General features: G+C 60.0%; 2 protein-coding genes across 6 annotated transcripts in view; one reads left to right on the top strand and one right to left on the bottom strand.

The window, feature by feature from the left end:
- Nucleotides 1-11,471, top strand: part of MACROD1 (mono-ADP ribosylhydrolase 1) — a 143,931-nt gene extending 132,460 nt beyond the window's left edge. For 2 of the 5 annotated variants that reach the window (XM_074336540.1, XM_019717847.2), the window contains 6 exons: nt 9,530-9,646; nt 10,135-10,256; nt 10,377-10,407; nt 10,563-10,636; nt 10,972-11,065; nt 11,337-11,471. In XM_074336540.1, coding sequence (XP_074192641.1) covers nt 9,530-9,646; nt 10,135-10,256; nt 10,377-10,407; nt 10,563-10,636; nt 10,972-11,065; nt 11,337-11,374 — 476 coding nt within the window. In that variant the 3' untranslated portion in view covers nt 11,375-11,471. Of the gene's footprint in view, nt 1-9,529; nt 9,647-10,134; nt 10,257-10,376; nt 10,408-10,562; nt 10,637-10,971; nt 11,066-11,156; nt 11,194-11,336 lie in introns of all 5 variants that reach the window. The other 3 variants (XM_019717849.2, XM_019717850.2, XM_019717848.2) reach the window with 3 other exon arrangements.
- Nucleotides 11,472-11,598: 127 nt separating this feature from the next.
- On the bottom strand, nt 11,599-18,583 carry OTUB1 (OTU deubiquitinase, ubiquitin aldehyde binding 1). The gene is made up of 7 exons (XM_019717852.2): nt 18,431-18,583; nt 16,797-16,858; nt 16,456-16,554; nt 13,413-13,531; nt 13,104-13,188; nt 12,798-12,992; nt 11,599-12,682 (listed from the first exon to the last, which is right to left on the bottom strand). The coding sequence occupies exons 1-7, from the start codon at nt 18,486-18,488 to the stop codon at nt 12,485-12,487; spliced, it is 816 nt and encodes a 271-aa protein (XP_019573411.1). The 5' UTR covers nt 18,489-18,583; the 3' UTR covers nt 11,599-12,484.
- Nucleotides 18,584-19,407: the final 824 nt, after the last annotated feature.

Here is a 19,407-nt window from a genome sequence, read left to right as displayed (position 1 = left end):
GGCCTGAAACCTGCTTGGGGCTAGAAGGGAGAGGGCCCCAGACCTCCCGGGCATCTCTGCCCTCACGTCTGCCACCTGTGCCCTGCACTGCCCCCAGTCATCCAGTCCACCCAGCCTTAACCCACTGACGTGCCAGGGTGGGGCACACAGGCAGGAGTAGCCTGGGACTAGGGTCCCTGGTCCTCACTTGACCGCCCAGATAGACCCGTCTTCCCATGGGATCCCCTAATGTTCTGCCCTCTTCTCCTGAGTCCACCCTGAGGAGTTCAGGCCTCTACCCACCACCCGTCACCACCCATTTACCTACTCACCCCCCCACACCCATCCATCCATCTACCCAGCCTCCTCCCATCATGACCCATCCTCCTGACCACCCCTCGAGGCATTTAATGAGCACCAGTCCCATTCAGCTGGCCTGGCCAGTCTGTTTACAATTGCATGGCCGGCCCCGCCCACCTACTGCTCCTCTCACCTGCTCTCTGCCTTTTTCCACATCATGATCCCCTTTAATGGACTTGTCTTATGTTTGTTCTCATTGTCTGTCTCCCCACTAGAATGTACTCTCCCCAGGAGCAGGGTTCTAGGGATTTTGTGGGGCAGTTAGTTGCATGCTCTGTGTGCTGGGCCCGGCCCTAGCTGGGACACAGGTCTAACTGCCCCGGGGTGCCCCTCCAGTCCTGGGTGTAGAGGGACAGCAGGCAATAAACCAGTGGGGCTTGTGGCAACTATCAGCTCAGAAAGGGGCCCTCAAAAGCAGAGCCAGAGCCTGGCCTAGAGGGCTTTCGTGTAGTGAGCCTACAGTTTTTACTGCAAGTATGTGCTGGCTCAGGGTGGGAGAGGACTGTGGCCTCTGGGGAGCAGGGAAGGGAGTCTGCTGGACACCCCTAACCTCAGAGAAAGCCCCCAGAATCTGCTGGGGCAAAAAGGACTTAATCCATAGGGTCCAAGGGCTCCTGGGCTTGCCTCACCCTGGGGCTGGGCCCCCACCAGCTCCTAGGGCCAAGCTTGGAAGCTAGGTGGTTCTGGCAACAGTGAATCTTGGGGAAGCCCCCTACTCCCCATTCTTTCCCAGGGCTCTTTCTGAGTGTGTGTGTATGGTGGGGGGACCTATGTCAAACACAGACTCCGGATTTGGCTCTGCCCTCAGAGACCCATTGTGGTAGAAGGCTTCCCAGTAGAGGGGGCATTTGACTTGGGCCATGAAGGCTGAATAGGAGCCCAGCAGGTCAACGGGGTGAGAGACCTGTGGCAAGGAGCCCTGATGGCGCTGGGGCAGCCACCCGGTTTCTGGCCAAACCCTTAGGCCTAGAGACCGCCAGGCCCACTCTGGCTCCCCCACCTCCCTTCTGGAGAGCCTTTCACTGGCTGGATAAAAAAAATTTTTTTTTCAACATTCTCCTATTGTATGGTAAGAAGGGAGGCGGGCCCTAAATCAGCATGGGAATCGACAGGGCCCGACGCGTGTCTCTCCTGTTTATTAGGACTGAAATGTTTACTCGGCGATAAGGAGCCGGCTTTCGCGTGGAGATTTGTGCGCTCTTTTTCAATTACCCCTCGTCTTTCTCTGCCACTTTTGCACTAAAGGGATAATAAATGTATCGGAGCGTTTCAATTATTCATCTAAATCATGACTGCGCCTGCCATGGCCAAGCTTTAGTGACAGATTAATTCAGGGCCTCCTTCCTCTGCTTGCGTGGCCGCCATCTCTGCTCCCGCCTGGTCACTGCCCTGAAGGGCCGGCATGAGGGGCGGCTGGGCTGAGGTGAGGCAGGTTCCTGGCAGGCGCAGGTGGGCAGGGCAGAATGGAGTCCCAACCCATCCCACACACTCACTGCCAGCGACACCCCTCCGTTCCGGAGGTCCGCCCGACCCAAACCTGCAGGAGCCAGCACGTGCCTATGAGGGTGCAGCCCACTCTGCTCCCCATGCCCACATGGCATGTCCGTGCGCGTGTCGCATCACCCCAGGGTCTTAGGTATCTCCTGCCCAGAGGAGTCTGAGTGGCTCAGCTTCCTCACAGCTCTCTCCTGGCCCCGGGCTGTTGCACATGCTGCTGCTGTGCTGAGGGCTTCCCTGCCTCCCCACCACAATCTTCCTGCCGAGTTCTATCCATGGCAGGCCTTCCTCTCAGACCACCCCTCACCCCTGCTCCATTTACTGAGGGCCTGCCACACTCCTGGCACTGTCCTCAGTACTGGGACACGGCAGGCCCTGCCCCTCTTGGAGCATGCTGAGGCATTCTGTTGTCCTTGATAATCAGACTCCCACTTGTGTGGTTATTTAAGTACCAGCTGCTTCCAATCAGACCACCCCCTAAGGGGCATGCACAGGCACCTGTCTGACCACCTCCTGGCAAAGAGTCAGTGCTTGGTTCAGACCTACGCGTGGACCGGCTGTGCCCAGGCCTGTGTGCACATGCGCACAAATCCCTTCTCCCCCACCACAGTGGTCCCTCACCACGGGCGGAACCTGCCATGGAACCTCTCTCTTCTTCACACAGGCACCCATGACCCTTGGGGACAAGTGGCTCTTCTCTCTCTCTCTCTCTCTCTCTCCCCCAGTCTCTCACTTACTCTGTCTCTCTGTCCCTGCCTCCTCGCTCTACCTGCTCCTCTGTGTGTCTCTCTTCAGTTCGCTCGCTGGGGTCTGTCTCTTGCTGTCTCGTCTCTCGCTTTCTTTCCATTCCTCTCTTTCATGCTGTCTATGGCACGTGCACTCTCTCCATTTCTCATTCTCTTGCTCTCTCTTCTTTCTTGCTCTGTCTGCTCTCTCTCTCCTGCTCTCGCTCGCTCTCTGTTCAGACAGGCTGGCCAGGGAGGATTAGCAAGGCCCCTAAGGACTGTGCCCTGTTCACTTGCCATCCCAGGGCCCCTGCCCAGCACTGTCTCCCATCACCCTGTGATTGCTTCCCAGGCCGCTTGGACAGGGCTCTGCTCCAGCTGCTCCGATTAGCCGGGCCTGGCACCGTGGGCAGACCTTGTGGCCTCCAAGCCCCCGCAAGGCCAGGCTGTATGTGGCCGGCCCCTTTCAGGGCTGGGCTGGGCTCAGAGAAAGCAGGTGGCCCTAAGGGCAAACCAGCCAGTCCAGAAACTCAATGAGCACCACTATGTGCCAGGCTGGGGCGGGTGGTATATGGGGCAGGGCGTGGCCAGGGGGTTGTCTGGGACAGGGCTGTGCTGCTGGGAAAGGCATCTGGGATGAGGGAACAGCAAAGGGCCCCAGAGGCCCAGAGGGTGTCTCAGACCATGCCCCTCGCCTGCTCAAAACTTCCCATCTCAATGGAGTCAATTCTGAGGTTCCTACCACTGCCCACCAGGTCCCGCTGCCCTGCTGAGCCCTCTGTTTGGACCCCTCCTCCCCTGACCTTCCAGAAGGCAGTTCTTTCTTGTCATTTTCTTATCTCTGCTCAGATGCCACTTCCTCAGGGGGGCCTTCCCAACCACAAAACAGCACCCACCCCTCCCCCTCTTGTCAGCTCTGTTCTCACAGGTGACATTGGAGCCCTGCTTCCCCTCCCTCCGGCAGGGCCTGGTATGCCCTACAGACCCTTCCCACTGTTGAATGCCAGTGCGCGGGAGGGCCCGCAGTCCTAAGGTGGAGGCTGGAGGGAGCCCCGGCCTTGCTTGGAGTTGAGGATTTTATTTCATGGACTTGTGGGAACCCTGGGGGTTTATGAGCAGGGGAGTGACAATGCCCTCCCCAAGTAAAGTCTCCAGGCCTCCCTGCCACCCCTGCGTGGATGCCAGGGCCTTGCTGAGCCTCTCTCCCTGCGGAATCTCACATACCTGCACCACGCGCTATGGGATGTACCATTAGCATCCCCCTGCTGCAGGTGAGGACATCGAGGCCTCAGGTCCCTAGAGCTGAGTCGTGCTCTCCACCCCTGCCCCTCGGCTGGCGCTCCCTGGGCAGAAGGGCTAACTGGACTCAGTCTCCTGCAGGGACTCTAGGAGGCCTGTGGAGCCCGTGCCCCGCCCCCAGTGGGCAAGATGCCGCCAAGCCCCTGCATGCAGCTGCCATGGGGATTTTTAATAACGGGAGTGATTTTTGCATGATGAATGAGGCGCTGCCGTTGTGTACATAATGAAGCCCTAATGTTTTCAAATCCCCATTTAAGGAGCTGATCTCACCCCGTAATGAATTTCAGATCACATCACGGCGCTGTCGTCCATCCATCTTCTCCCTGGGGCGCCCACCCGCCTTGGCACCATGAGGGTGGGGCCTGGTGAGGGTGGGGCTCTACATCCCCTGATGGACAGATGGGCTGAGCCCAAGCCTAGCACAGAGCCAGGGGCTGGCATAGGTTTGTTGATTGAATGAGTGACCAGAAGGGTGTGGGCAGAAGCACAAAAGCCGTTCTGGTGCTGGGGCATCTCCCAAGACTCAGCCAGAGCCTAGGAGAACAGAGATGGAGAGTGCCATGCGGGCCGGGAGAGAAGCGGGCACAAGGCCCCTGGGGCAGGTCATTTATCCAGGCTTTATGGCTGGGCCTGCTCTCTTCAGGGTTAGGGGCTCGGGATGCAGGAGCGCAGGCTTCTTGACCCCACTGGTACGCTCTCAGGGGGCCAGTCTCCCCATCTGCCCAGTGAGGCCTGGCCCCTGTCAGCCCTGCATCTGTGTTGTGCAGAGCGCTGGCGCCTCGGCCGCATCGCGGTGACTGCAGGGCTTGCCACCCGGCTCCCGGTGACTGGGCGGGAGCTGCCCTGAGGGCCCAACCCATGGGTCTTCCTGCACACTCAGGCACAGCCCTCCTCCAGCCCCGACACCTCCCGCTCACGCCCAGGGCTTTCTCGGGGACATCTCCCCCATGCAGTGCACCCCATCCCTCTGGTAAAGGAGGCCCCAGAGCATGAGGGGCACAGTAGTCTTCTGTCTACAGTCTATGGCTGGGCCTTGGTGTCCCCATCTATAAAACGGGGTGACAGTGTGATAAAGTGCAGGGTACTTTGGGGCAGTCTCTCACTGAACCCTATGCCAGCACTGGAGGGAGGTGCTGTCACTGACCTTGTACCGATGAGTAAACAGGTGCAGAGAGGTGAAGTGACACAGCAAAAGGGTGGAGGAACTGGGGGAGGGGATTTGGGTCTCACTGGGCTGGGTCTGCTCTGTCACCAGGAGCCAAGCCCTCACAGCCCCAGCAAGCTCAGTCAGAGGCGCACCCCCCCACAAGGGGACCCCCCCCCAGGCCCATCCTCTCCCTCCCCTGCTCTGGGGCTGTCAGCCTGGAAAGAGCAGGGGAGGGGGAGGGCTGCACAGGCCTCACGACCTGCACCTGCTGAAAGGGGCTTTGCCTCCAGGAACTCGAATCCCTGTTCTGGCGACGCGGCTGCTGAAGCCGCACTTAGCTTCTGCTGTCCTCTAACTGGAGATGTTGGACAAGTTACTAAATCACTCTAGCCTTCCATTCCCCCTACCCCCACCCCCTGCCACCTCTCAACATCTCAGTCCTCCCCACAACTCTGAGGCTCAGAGAGGTTAAGTGACTTGTCCAAAGCCACCAGCAAGCTTGTGGGCAGGATTTCTAGGAAGAGAAATCCCAGAAGGGGCACACAGGGGCCAGACCCACTGGACAGTGGAGGGAGAACGGGGGAATGGGGGAGATGGACAGGCAGGCCCAGGGCCCGTCAGGGTCTCCTGCCCTCTGGTGGGGCACAGCTGCCCCCTCTCCCCCAGGCCATAGGCCTCCTCCTGTTCCTGTAAATAATTAATTAGGCCCTGCTTGCTTGTTTGTTTAGCATGAGGAATGCTCTCCCACTGAGATGCATTTATTGCTGAATAAATTTAAATATCTAATCTTCCCTTCATGAATATTACAGCACCCTAAATAGCGGCCAACATATCCTAAGCGCCTTGGCAAATGGCCCCCACAAGAGCCTGCCTGCCTCCACCTCTGCTGGCTCTGCCCTCCCTGGTGTCCTTCCTGACCTGGACATGTGAGGGGCTGGGTGTGAGCTGAAGCCCTGGAGGCTGACTGTGGGGTGTGAGGCCATGCTGTTGGCAGGAGGGCTGGTGGGCTCCCGTGCAGGGGCCCTGGGCTCATTTGCAGGGGTGCCTGGGACCAGGAGGGTCAGGGCTGGAGCAGAGAGGGCAGACAGGACTCCCATACAGCAGCAGCATCTGAGGAGCTCAGGGAGGAGGCAGAAGAGATAGGGTGGCAAGAGGACCAGGGCAGAGGGTCCCCAAGGCAGCCGTGCTGGGTGGAGGTAGCTAGCGGTCAGCCTGTGGATGCAGCTGGATAGTCAAGCAAGAGTGGCCCCAGACGTCTTAGCAAGGTGAGGTCCCAAAGGGGTCCCACTATTGGGAGGGGGAAGTGTTGACATGGGGAGGGGGACAGGAGCCAGGCTGTAGGAGCTGGCAGTGAGGTGGGGACGCTGACACAGCAGGTATAAACAGCATCTTCCCAGAGTGGGTAAGGAGGGCAAGCAGGAGCCAGACAGCCAGGGCGGGAAGGAGGGTGGGGTGGGGAGAGATAGGCCCTTTCAGTGTCCTACAGGATGCAGAGTGGCCCAGCTGTGTGACTTTGGGCAAGTTTCTCACCCTTTCTGTGCCTCAACTTCTTCTCTAAAGCAGGAAAAATAATAGCACCTCCTAGGTGTCTGTGAGCCTCAAACAAGAGGGTGGATGGAAACTGCTCGGCACCTGGCAGGTTCTCAGTAAGAGGCCAAAATGCAGGAGCCAGATCCGGGAGCTCAGCGGTGAGGATCAAGGCAGGGTGAGCCCTGGGCCGTCTTCTGGGGGAGGAAGGACCCAGCCTTGACCTGCTGGACAGACTCTGAGGACAGCCCCACCCTCTTCATGGCTCGGTCTCCCCAGGTTTTCTGCTGGCCAGGGTGCGTGGGGGTTAAGTTGGAGGTTTGAGGTTCGTTTGGATGTATGTGGCCGAGGAGTCCAGGGAAGGAACTGAGGGTTAACTGATATGAACTGGGGACACCACCCTCCCACCAGGCAGCCCAGGGTTAGGTGGGAAGGGGAATCACCCTTTTCTTGGATGGAGCCAAAGGAAGCCTCCTCCTTGAGTCTCTAAAGCTTAGCTTAGCCTAACATGAGCCCAGGACAGAGCCTGGGGTCAGAGCCAGGGGAGCTGCTGGTCTGGTTGTGAGAACAGAGGAAGTGCGACCCCTTTGGCCTCTGGCTAAGGCATCAGAGCTGGGAGGTCCCTCTGGCACTGAGAGGTGGGACAGCAACAAGGCTGGTGTGTGGACAGGGAGGGGGCAGGCAGGAGGGGCCAGGCTGCTAAGACCTTGACTGCCAGGCCAGGCTGGTGCCCAGGGCCCGTCCCTCATCTCTGCTTTGGGGGAACTGCACAGTGGTCACAGGGCCTGGCCCTGTTCTGGACGCTGCTTGGGGGGTCCAGCCCCGGCCTCTGCCAGCTCCAGTTCCTCCCTCCTACTCCCACCTCATGCCCCCAGGTCAGCCCCAAAAGCCTGGCTGCAGGCCTATCCAGTTCTGCAGGAAACATTAACTCCCTGGAACACAAATCTCAGTGAGCTCCACTTCCACATGCTCCCCCCTTGGGCCGAGGTCACCTGCAGGGCAGACAGCACCGGGAGATGGCCGGCAGCTGGGTGCCAAGTGGCTGACACCACTGGGACAGGGCTGAGAGGCCCCCAGGAGAGCCAGCTCAGACACCCCCTGTGCTCATCCCCATACGTCCTGAACACCCTGAGCACATCTTGCCTGAACACCCGCCTCCCATCACACGCTCGGGTGTACCCACACTAGGCACATGCCCAGACTGTCACACTAATAAAATGACAACCAACATGCACATGGCCTTCACTCATGCTGGGCACAGGTGTAAGCACCTTTCAGGAATGAACAGGCCTAATCCTTCCAATAGCCCTATGAGATGGCTGTCTACTATTATCCTATTTTACAGATAGGGCAGTTGAGGTCCAGAGAGATATGTGATGTGCCCTGGGTCACACATCTGTGTCTGGTGGGGCTGGGATTTGAACCCAGACTGCCCAGCTCCACAGCCTTGGCTGTTGCACACCATGCTGGGTGGTCACCTGGCACCCCCACCCAAAGCAGATACACTGCACATGGACGTGGCACACTCTAGGCCGTACACCACTGTGCAGCACCAGGACACTCTCCCATGGGCTATAGCTGCCCTTATCCCTGCACTGGAGAGGAGGGGGTGGGGACCCAGTCCCAGAGCCTCTAACAGGGTTCCACCAACTCCTCTACCCCCTCCACCCCCACCCATGGGACACTGGGAAATCACCTGGTGCTAGTTCCAAGTGAAGTCACAAAATTAGGTTTAATTGGGCCCCACAGGGTACGAAAGAAGACAGGAGAGTCCAGCTGGTGTCCCTGGACCTGTGCCAAGATGTTGGGGATGGGGCTGTGATGGAGGAAGAAGGGCCTCAGTTTGCAAATCTGTAAAATGGAGAAATGGTGGTCCTTTCCTGCTGCCCAGCATTATGAGCACCCAGCAGCTGGTGCCCATGGAGCTCCTGGCACAGGCCTGGGGTGCAGTGGGAGCTGGGGAGCTACCAGAGGTGGGTCACTTTCTCCTGGCCAGTATACCAACTCCACCCCTGAGGAGGGGTCACTGTCCCTATTTTCCAGATAAGGCACTCAGAGAAGGGAAAGGACTTGCCAACGTGCCCCATTGCCACAGGCGATGAGGGAGGAGGTGGGATTTGACCCAGGCCTGCCTGAGACCCAGACCCGCCTCTCCAGCAGGGGCCTCTTAGGCCTTGGCACCAGGGCAAGATGGAGCTGAAGGAGCATCTCCTCCACGCCTCCCACAGCGCCCAAGTTGTTTACCTGGGCTCAGGTCCCCAGGGTCTCTGGCAAGGTCCCGGAGCCACCTTCGAATCAACAAGCCCAGGCCCGGCCCCAATTAAGCCGGATTCGCTAACGAGGCGGCTCATTAAGGAGACCCGAGACTCCTGTGCAGCCGGAGCCCGCCCGCCCACCTCCCCGCCTTGGAGCAGGGAAGAGGCTGGAAGACCAGACTCAAGGCCTGACTCAATTTGCCTCTTGTAACTAAGTGGCCTCAGTTTCCTCATCTGTAAAGTGGATCCTAGAGCTTGCGCGGCCACGAGGGGCCTCGCCTGGGGAGGTCGGCCTTGGGATTGGGTGCATGGGTCGGCTGGCATAACCCGGCGGAGCCCAGAGGACGAACTTCCCCCAGGCCTGGCGCGGGTGGCGGTTCCCTCCTCCTAGAGACCTCGGCGTCCGGGAGGCCCCTGCCCTGCAGTGCCCCAGCCTCGCAGCCCGCAAAGAGCAGGGCGGGCTGGGCGCGCCCCCTGCCGGCCGCCCCGCGTCTCTTCCCGTCGGGGTCCGCGGCGGCCCCTCTGTGTCCTGGAGGGGACAGGTTTCCCCAGATGGGAAACAATGTGGGGAGGCAGTGACGCTAGCGGCTGGAGGCCGCGGGAGAAAGGCGTGTTGCCGGGTGTGTCCCACACAGCCGAGGGGACTGGGACCCTTCAGTCGTGGGCATCAGCCTTCTCCTCTGTAATGTGGGCTTGGGCGGAACGCGGGGAGCCCATGGCTCACTCCCCCTCCTCTGCAGTGGACGGCTGCATTCACCGGGCCGCCGGGCCCCTGCTCACCGACGAGTGCCGGACGCTGCAGAACTGCGAGACCGGCAAGGCCAAGATCACTGGCGGCTATCGGCTGCCAGCTAAGTGTGAGTCCAGTTATCCCCTAGCTCTGTGGGGAGCACACAGGGCGTTTTGTGTCATTTGGGGAAGTTAATGATAAGACCCCCACAGAATTGCTGGGGGCCTCCTCAGGGGGCACTTCTTAGCCGTAAGTTCCATGATCTGCCCCTCCTCGTACACCCCAGGAAACAGGTGAAGGGGGGATCCGTGGAGGCTGGGGAAGGGCAAGGACCTAAAAGGGGAGGGGCGAACTGAGGGGGCGGGGCCTTCGCGCACAAATTGTGCACAGACATGGAGAGTAGCCCAGAGCGGGCCTGCCCGTGTCTATCGAGGTGTGGATTTGGGCTCCGGGGCACACCTGTGTACCCACATGGGTGGAGTCCTCCTCTGGGGAGTCTCGGAACTTGGGGGGTAGAAGGCCCGTTTCCTGTCCCCTCCAGGGCCCAGGCCGGCAGGGGGAGAGCCGAGGACCTCAGGGAGACTCCGGCCGGCCTGACCCCGTCGTCTCCTGCAGATGTCATCCATACGGTGGGGCCCATTGCCCACGGGGAGCCCAGCACCAGCCAGGCTACCGAGCTCCGCAGCTGCTACCTGAGCAGCCTCGACCTGTTGCTGGAGCACCGGCTCCGCTCGGCGGTGAGAGCGCCGGGGGCGGGGCGAGAGAAGCCTAGAGCCGGGGTTGACGGCCCGGAGGGAGGGGGCGGGGCCGAGGCGGAAAGTGACGGTGTCCCCATCCCCTCTCCTCTCCCCTCCCAGGCGTTCCCCTGCATCTCCACTGGTGTGTTTGGTGAGTGGGGTCCTCTAAAGGAGGAAGGGCGGAGTGGGCGGGCCTAGACACGGGGAGGGGCGGAGCGGGGAGGGGCAGTGGATTGGGAGCTTGGCTATTCGCGGAGCCGCGAGGGGGCGGGCCAGAGCCCGGACTCATTCTCGCCGGGTCCCCAGGCTACCCCAACGAGGCGGCGGCCGAGGTAGTGCTGACCGCGCTGCGCGAATGGCTGGAGCAGCACAAGGACAAGGTGAGACCCGTGCCCAGTCGAGGGGACTGAACGAGGTGGGGTAGTGGGATGCATTCCGGCCCCGCTGACCGGCCCCCATCAGTCATCGCTGAGAGCAAGGGTGCAGAGTACCTTGGCCCAAGGGTCTCTGGCCATGCCAGCCCTTCCTGCATGCCCTCTCCTTCCCTTAGCCGGTTTCCTTTAATGCGCACACAGTGCAGCCCTCCCGTAAAGCCTAGCTCTAAGCTCAGGGTCAAGGACGTCCCAAGGCCAAGGCAGGTGACCCTGCACGACCAGGGGCAGTGATAAGACTGGGACCCTCTCGGGAGAGGGTGGCTCCCGTTCAAACTGAGCAGGCCCTGGTGCAGGTGGACCGGCTGATCATCTGTGTGTTCCTGGAGAAGGACGAAAACATCTACCTGCAGCGGCTCCCCCACTACTTCCCCGTGGGTATGTACCTGCTGTGGTGTCAGCACCCCGGCCAGCCCCTGCCCCTCCCCACCCACCCTGCGCCAGGTTCTCAGTGTCCTCTACCTTCCAGCCTGACTGCACCCCACCGCCCACCCTGTCCAGGACTGGTAAGCAGGGCCTGGCCCGCTGTGTGACTGCCCACTAACACACCCGCTCGCCCTCGGTGCTCACCCCCACACATGGCGGCAGCCTGGGAGGCCCAGGGAAGCCCACAGCCCACCACCTCCTCTGACCTCTGCTCTGCCCGCAGACTCGCCGGGGCCTGCCAGACCTCGCTCCCAGCTCTGAAAGGTCTCCGAAGCCTGCAGCTGTGCCTGGGCCTGGCTGCCCCATCCTGCCCTTCAGACCCTCCCCCGGGAGCCTAATAAAGACCACCTTTGTTGCAGCTCCTGCTGTCCGAGCTTTGGCTGGGGTGAGGGAGGCAGCCCAGGGGGTGGGCAGGTGCTTTGGTCAGAGGCTGGTGAGGGCTCTCAGTGAGCCGGGTGAGGGAGGCACGGGCCAGACGGCAGAGGTGGGCAGCAGCACTTCACATTTATTAAGGGCCTGCCCCCAAGGAGCTCACAGCCTGGGGGCCCAGCTCCCACATGTGCTAGGGTGGGGGAGGAAAGGAGGTGAAAGCAAAAAGGCAAGCAATGCAGACACCGCGGCCCAAGCAAAGGGGGTGCAAAGCAGGCACAGGCAGGGGTCCTGGGGTGGGTAGGGGGATGGCGGCCTGTCAAGCCCTGCCCGGACCTGGGGACTGGACCAAGCACAGGCTTGAAAGCTGCCCCTCCCCCACCAGACTGGGGCCGCCTGGGATGCACCTGGACGTCTTAGCTCCTCCACCTGCCCTGAGCAGGCCACACCATCATGGCCGCCCTCTCCACCCAGGACTCCAAGGCCAGGAGGGCAGGCAGCTGGGATCTGGGGCCCTGGCCATGAAAGCAGGGTGGCAGTGGGGCCTATGAGGAAGCAGCTTGAAGCTCTGATGGTCCTGGGTCCCTGGGCAAATCCCTAAGGAACTTCCAAATTTCCATGGAAACCCCTGGGCCAGCTAAGGAGGGAAGGGGGGAGGCGTGAAGGAAGCAGACCCCAATAACCAGGAATGGGCCCCAAGAGGCCTGGCCCCTCAAAACTGCTGCTGGTAGGGAGCTTGGGTGTCGGACAGGAGAAAGGCCGAGAGGAACCCACCTGGGGGGAAGGCGGACAGCCAGACACATAGCAGCCAGGCGGGCAGCAGCAGAGCAGGGACACGCACACGCGGCTTACCACCAGCATCCCCTTTTAATAAAACATGGAAGGTTGTATGACAGGGAAGAGGGAGTGAAATATGACCATTTACAACCACACAAAAACCTCTGTACATGTCTAGCGCCTGGCAGAGGGGAGGCAGCAGGGCAGTGGCGGGCGGGGCCAGCCCTATTTGTAGAGGATGTCGTAGTGTCCAGGCCGGTAGAGAAGATAGACCTTGGGCTCCGAGCCCTCGGGGAAGACGTGCGGGTTGGTGGTGCCGCCCTCGCCGCGGTCCATGTACTCCACCTGGATGGAGACGCTGAGAGCCTGGGCCAGCGCGATGATGTGGATATGGTCGCTCTCCTTGCACATGGGCTCCACCTCCTGCAGCACAGGTCAGGGCCTGGGTCTCAGCACCTCCTCCCCCAGCCCTGGGGCTCCCCACGGGCGGGAGAGAAAAGCCAGGACCCCCAGTCTGAGAAGTAGGGCGGGGCGGTACCTGCTGGCAGAACTCCTTGACAGTCCGCCCCCCCTCGATGAAATGCTCGAAGAACTTGCTCTCCCGCTGCAGGTAGCCGGAGGTGAGCAGCCGCAGGTAGACCACCAGGTAGTCCGAGGTGCTCTGGTCATTGAAGGAGGCCAGGAGGTCGGCTACTGAGATCTGCTTCTCCACCTGCTCAATCAGGTCCATGAACTGCCACCAGGGGGACAGAGGGCAAGATGACGGAGGAGCAGGGCCACCCGCCATGCCAGGCCACACACCCTCCACCCTGGCCTAGTGGGTGGCAGGGACAGCTGGGCTCACCGTGTTATGGAAATCCTCAATTGTGAACTCGGTAAAGCCCTGGGACACCAGGTCCTCTTTGCTCTTGGCAGACACAGCCTTGAACCTGGCAGTGGGAGAGAAAGGGAGGCCAGCATGGGCTCCTCAGCCAGCAGAGCAGGCGCCCAGAGGCCAGCGTCAGACAAGGCTGGCCCTTACCCCCAGTTCAGAAGGGAAGTCCCCAGCAGCAACCCAGCCTACCATCTGGCCTCAGCTGGGGGAGGAGGGAGCCCAAGCCCTTCATGGGACCATGGTCCACCTCCTTCAGTGCCAAGCACCCACCCTCCTCACCTCTGCAACTCCTTGCTGTCTTCCAGCAGCGCCTCCAAGTGGGAGAAGCCGAAGGCTCGATAGAAGCAGTTCCCATCGGGCCTGGTCTTGCGGATGTACGAGTACTTTTTGTGGAGGTCCTGCAGAGAGGTAGCCCCCGCCCCACCCCGTGCTGTCAACATCAGGCCAGAACCAGGCAGGCCAAGGAGCCCCCACAAAGGCCACACCACAGCAGTGGCAACTGAGATGAGCTCCAAGCAGCCACCTGCCATCCTTGGCTGTTGATTCTGGTGATGGGAATCACTTCGTGACCCACTGTCGAGAGCCTCAAAAGCCTCAGGAAACCGTGGGGGACGCACAGCAGTCACAGCCCGACTGCCGTGTCTACCACCAGTACCCAACACAGTGCCTGGGCCTGCAGGGCTGTCTACTCATAGAAATGCGCGAGTGAGTCACTCCTTGACCAGTGCAGCTTTTCCAGGGAAGAGTCCTCAAACCACGCGAGGCCAGGGCAAACTGGTCAAGGTGGGGGTGCGGGACGGGCTCCACGCCGCAGCCCAGGGCGGGGAACAGCCTCCTTCTCAGAGCTACCTCCCTCATAGGTACCATTTCTGTGTGATCTTTTCCGGTTTCCTCCCCAAACTCCATGGAATTTCTTCCGTCAAACCCACCCACACGAGTGGGCCATTAGTGCTGCCTGGCCTGGGCACCCTCCCCTGCTCCGACATCTACTTCTTACCTTCTCCATTCTCCTTAAACCCCACCCTTCTTCCCGATGGCCTTGCTTCCTTTCCAAATATTTTCACTGAGAACCCCTCGGCCGCCACCCACACATCCACCCTCGGCCTTTTCTCCTGACCCTCTGAGGGTCCAAGGCTGCTGCCAGAGCCAGTCCCCACCCCTGGGCTCAAGGACATTGTCCCATGAAGTCTTCTGCCTCTTCCTGCGTCATCAGTTTTCCTCTCGCTACTGGTTGAGACCCATCAGCATATAAACACAAAGCTCCCACTCGGGTCTCCCTGCCTCTGTTCAGTCTGTTCTTACCCAGAACAACCCAAGAGACCTGCTGACACTCATCTCCCTCCAAGTCCTTTCTCTGGCCGCAGCTCCCCATCTCCCAGTCACACTGGCCTCCACGCTGCACCCCAGCCCAGACCTCAGGGGCACTGCTCGGCCCCGGGGCCACACCCCACTCCCATGCCTGTCTGTTCCTCACTCCAACACCACCTTCTCAGGGAGCGCGTCGCTGACCCCCTTAGAACCGCAAACCCTCGCACTCCCTAGCTCCTTGCCCCGCTTCCCTTCCCTCACAGCCCCCAGCACCTCTGACAGACATTTTAGTTACCCCGGCTCACTGTCTGTCCAGTAGGAACTGTAAGCCTCATGAGGGCAGGAGTTTGTCCTGGGGTCATCGCCTGGCCCACAATATGTGCTCCTACCTGTTAGATCAATAGCTCACACGCCTACCACTGCAGAGCCCAAACCACTGAGGTTACCATAGCTGCCAGGATCCTTCTGAGCGCTTACTGTGCCAGGCCCTCTGCTGACGGCATGTCCATTAATCCTCACAGGGGCCGAGCTCACCGTCACCCAGCTCCGCTTGGGCTCTGCCATCTAGGCTTAGGCTCCTCCCCGGGAGCAAAGGGGCTCAGGCACAGCAGAGTGGGGGTGTCAGACCTCCTGCGCAGACAGAATGACTCGATGGGAAGAACCCAAGAGGCCCCCGTTGATTTCAGCAGGGTGGTCTAAGTGTGACGGGTAGGCCTTGAAATGGAGGCCCCACTCCGCCAACCCAGCACATGGGGAGGAGGACCCACACCTTCCTAAGCCCTGGCTGAGCGCTGTGCACTGAACTCCACACCTGACCACTGCCGTCTCCTTCACGCCTCACACTCGTCCTGTAAGGCAGAGACCTCTCCACCCAGATGAGCGATCGCAGGCTCCAAGAAGCTCAGTGTTGCCCGAGATCACACAGCTGGAAGTGGTGAAGCCATGACTCAAACCCAGGTCTGTCAGGCTCCAGAGCCAGTGCCTTCATCTCTCCACAGGCCTCCTGGGTAAATCACAAACACCCTGAACAAAGGGTCTGAGTAGACCACAAGCCACACACAGCTGATCTGGCCTACAAGTGTGTTGTTTGCTCCACACAACATTTTCAATTTGAACTAGCTGTCAACTGTTAGGACTCTGGAGATTTCACATCAAAATAATTTCTGGCTTGTCTTGGAAAAACAGATCTGGCAACAATGGGTAACAGGCATGGACACTCCCACTTGCCCTGGGTGCTTCCACTTCCTGCTACTGGCTGATGCCCGCTGTTCACCACCTGACCACCTTTAATGACCTGGGTTACCTGCCTAACCCCTGACATGGATAGCCCCAAAGGTCCCTCCTTTCAGATGGAAGGTTCTAAGCATCTCTGCTCTTTCAGGGGGGAAGGGAGAAGTAACATTTACTAAACCCCAGGCTGTGCCAATGGCTACTATTTACATATATCCACTGTCACATTTCAATCTGCCAGCTCACAGAGCAGAAAGTGAGTGGATAAGGGACTTACCTGTTTGTAAATGCAGCAGGGCCTGGCACAAAGGTCTGTAGGCCCCCTTCCCCACTGCTGCCTCCTCTCCACAAAGATCCCGGGGGCAGGCTGAGAGACACTCCCCTGCCACTACCCTCCGGCCCCACACAGCCCCAGCCCATTCAGCCCCAAAGTGAGCACTGAGCAGAGATGATCACCCCCGAGGTGTCAGCTCCAGCCTCCACAGCCTTCATCTCTCTCAACCTCACCACCACCCTCAACAACCACGGGCCCATGCTTTCATCACCCTGATTCTATAGCTAAGGACCCCACAGCTCAGAGACACTGAAGGTTCTGCCAAGGATAAAGCTGCTGCATGAACCGAGGTCTTTTGATTCCCGAGTTTGCACACTTAAGAACCCGCAACCAGAGGGCTCCCCAACACCCTCCCCTCCAGGAGGCCAGCCCAGCAAGGAGCAGGTCTGAGGCAGGCAAGCTCCTGTCCTGCCCCCAGGCCTCTTCCGGGCCCCTGGGCCAGGCTCCCACCTTGATCTTCTGTTGATAGATGTTGTCATCCTCAGCATACTCCTTGTACAGGACGGACAGCTCCAGCCGCTCCGAGACCAGAGGGTTCTGGACGGCAATCTGCAGAGGGGAGGGAGGCCATCATGCTCTGGCAGGTGGATGCCGTCCCACACCTAACAGCCAGAACACCTAAACCAGGGGTGCTGGGCAGTCACCCAGTGGCACAGTGACGCCCCCCACACACAAAGGCATCCAGTATCTAGAACAGCTTGGAGGAGAACGCTTCCAAAGCGGAAATAAACAACAGGCCTCAGGCCCAGCCTATGTGTCCCCACAAGAGGGCCATGACCACAGCCCCTCACCTCTTGCTGAATACGGTCCTGCTGAGCCATGATGGCTTCATCATAGGCGAGGCAGTTAACACCTGCAAGAAGGAAGAGACCGAGGCTTGCAGTGGGTCCTGGCTATGTCCACTCCAGGCAGCCAGACTGAAGACAAGAGCAGCCAGGAGAGCAGGCGTAGATTCTGGAAGCATGCGGCTCACACCCTGCTCCACCCCAACCGTGTGATCTTGGCAAAGTCCCTTCCCCTCCCAGGCCTTGGCGTCCTCATCTTTAAAATGAGGGGGAGAGGTGACTGCCCCCAAGGTGTGCTCCTGCAGCTCTCCTACCATCCCCTTGGCTTTCTAACATCACCTCCCAGCAGTCTGGGAATGCTCCCGGGCCAGGCGGGATCTCCTGGGGAAAGTATGATGAGGTGGAGTCCTGAGCTGGAGGAGAGCTTCCTGTAAGCCTCCACTTTACTAGACCACACCCTTCCTCCTTCTGCTGTCCTGGGTATTCTTCATGGTGCCCATTTTACAGATAAGAACAAATGTAGACTGGCGAAGGAATCTGCCCAAGGTCACAACTAGGAAAGACCTGTGGTCAAGCCCAGGTCTAATTCCACAGGCTGAGCTCTTCACCATACCTCTCCTCCGCCACCTCACTCAGAACTTCCGTCCTCCTAAAAGGAGGCTAATACCAGCATGTTCCTCCCCTCATTGAAACGTCAGGAGGAGGTGGTACCTTAGAGCTATACTGTTAAGGGTTCATCCGTGAGTTGGGCAGGGACCCCACTCTGAGCAGCCACCGGTGAGGAGGCAGGAATTCTGGTCCTGGCTCTTTCTTAACTTACGTGATCTTAAACAAGTCCCTTCTGGGGGCCTGGGTCTCCCAGTGCTCAGCCCCTCAAGTGTGCTGTTAGAATGGGGGGGATGCTGAATGACTTTTAAGGCCAATCCTTTGGGGCCTGAGCATCCCGGATCCCGTTTCACTGCCCTGCAACGGGGCCGTCCTTCCAACCCAAACGACCTACTCAGTCCCCAGGGCCTAACTCGTGGGTGAAAAAGGAGAAGGTGGCACCATTTTGAGAGGCCCAACTCTTCAGAAGTCTAAGAAAACAATGCCCCGACAGGCGGAAAGGGGCGACAAGGCCAGAAGAGGGGGCTCTACCGGAAACGCAGGCTGCACTTTTTAGGGCACACCCGCGGCTGCTCACACCCCCCCGGCCGCCCGCAGCATCCCCAGTGGCCGCCCAGTCCTTTGTGCTCTGCAGCCCAGAGTAACTCGACGCCCTCCCGGGCGCAGTCTGCTCTGGAGAACACGGGCGGCCGAACTCCGGCCTAGGCCTCGGCATGGCTGCAAGGACGGGGATGGCAGGGCTCGGGACCCGGGAGCCCGGGGACGAGGGGCTAGGCGGGGGGCGGGGCGCCCCAGGCCCCGCCCCGGGAGCGCGCGAGGGGGAAGGGCCGCGGGCTTGGGCCCGCCCCGCCCGCCCGGCCGGGGGTCGCGGCGGGGGCTCTTTCCATTGTGAGGGGGAGGGGAGGCGGCGGCGGGGGAAGAAGGGGCCGTCAGTGCGCTTCGCCCCCGGCCGCCCCGCCCCCAGCTCCCCGGGAACCGGAGGCCCGGCACCGCCCCTGCTTGCCCAGGCTGGACGGCCCTCCCTCGGTCAGTACCTTCAGAGTCGCTGCCCAGCGGCTCCTGCTTCTGCTGCTGAGGTTCCTCCGCCGCCATCTTTAAACAGCGCCGCACTGTGGACCGCTTCCGGGTTACCCGTTGCCCTCCTCCCGGAAGAGAGCCCCTCCTCGTGGCCCCTCCTTGGCAACGCCCTTAGCAACGGGGTCCCCCTCGGAAGTTGTCACCCGAGGGGCTCGCAGTTCCTGTGGCCGGGGCGGGCGTAGGGGTTCAGGCCGAGTGAGGGGAGACGGCCGTCCCGCCCACCTTCCCCCCGCTTAGCTCCCTCTTCCCGGGCTCCCTGAGCTCCCGGTGCTGAGAGCCTCCTGGAGCCAATTCAGTTTTCTTTTCTCTGGAGTTTGAAACGCCGATTGTATTGAGATAAGTAGGAAGGTGAAATAAAAACCACCGAAGATAACATTCCTGCGGCGGGCTCCAGAACTCACGGCAGGCGACTGCAGCGAGGAGACAGGGACGCAAGCTCACGTCGGAGCCCGGGACACCAGCGTCCCCGAGCCTCCGTCCTGAGCGGGCTTTGGTGTCCTGCTTCCGGCAGGAAGAACACGTCTCTCGGGGTCCGGGGCAAAGTCTCGGGATCTAACTTTGGACACCGTGCACTTCTGGTTATAAGAAAAGCACGACCTTTTTAAAAGCAGAGAGTTGATAAAAGTGGAAAACAGATTAGTAGTTGCCAGGGGTTGAGGGGCTGGGGCCAGAGGGAAGTGGTGATTGTGACAAGGAAACAGGATGCATCCTTATGGAGATGGAAACGTTCTGTCTCTTGACTATATGAATATCCTAGTATATGCTCTACTATAGTTTTGGAAGACGCAAGATGTTACCAATGGGGAAACTGGGTGAAGGGTACACGGGATCTTCCTGTGTAATCTATTTAAATTGCCTGTGAATTATCTAAAAATAAAAAGGTTTGAAAGTGGCAAGGCCTTGCATGCTATTATTGCTCTAAATAAGATGCTAT

The sequence above is a fragment of the Rhinolophus sinicus genome, linkage group LG06 (assembly GCF_036562045.2).
Source record: "Rhinolophus sinicus isolate RSC01 linkage group LG06, ASM3656204v1, whole genome shotgun sequence".
Taxonomy (NCBI): Eukaryota; Metazoa; Chordata; class Mammalia; order Chiroptera; family Rhinolophidae; genus Rhinolophus; species Rhinolophus sinicus.
The sequence above is the reverse complement of the archived record's forward strand: the minus strand, read 5'-3'. Positions and strand labels throughout refer to the sequence as shown.

Bases quoted from the DNA above. Each gene is read 5' to 3' on its own strand.
- OTUB1 (XM_019717852.2), bottom strand. From the start codon at position 18,488: ATGGCGGCGGAGGAACCTCAGCAGCAGAAGCAGGAGCCGCTGGGCAGC. The intron at 16,859-18,430 runs GTACTGACCGAG...TCCTTCTTGCAG, and splicing joins GCTGGGCAGCGACTCTGAAG to GTGTTAACTGCCTCGCCTAT. The intron at 12,683-12,797 runs GTACCGCCCCGC...CCTGTGCTGCAG, and splicing joins TCAAGGAGTTCTGCCAGCAG to GAGGTGGAGCCCATGTGCAA.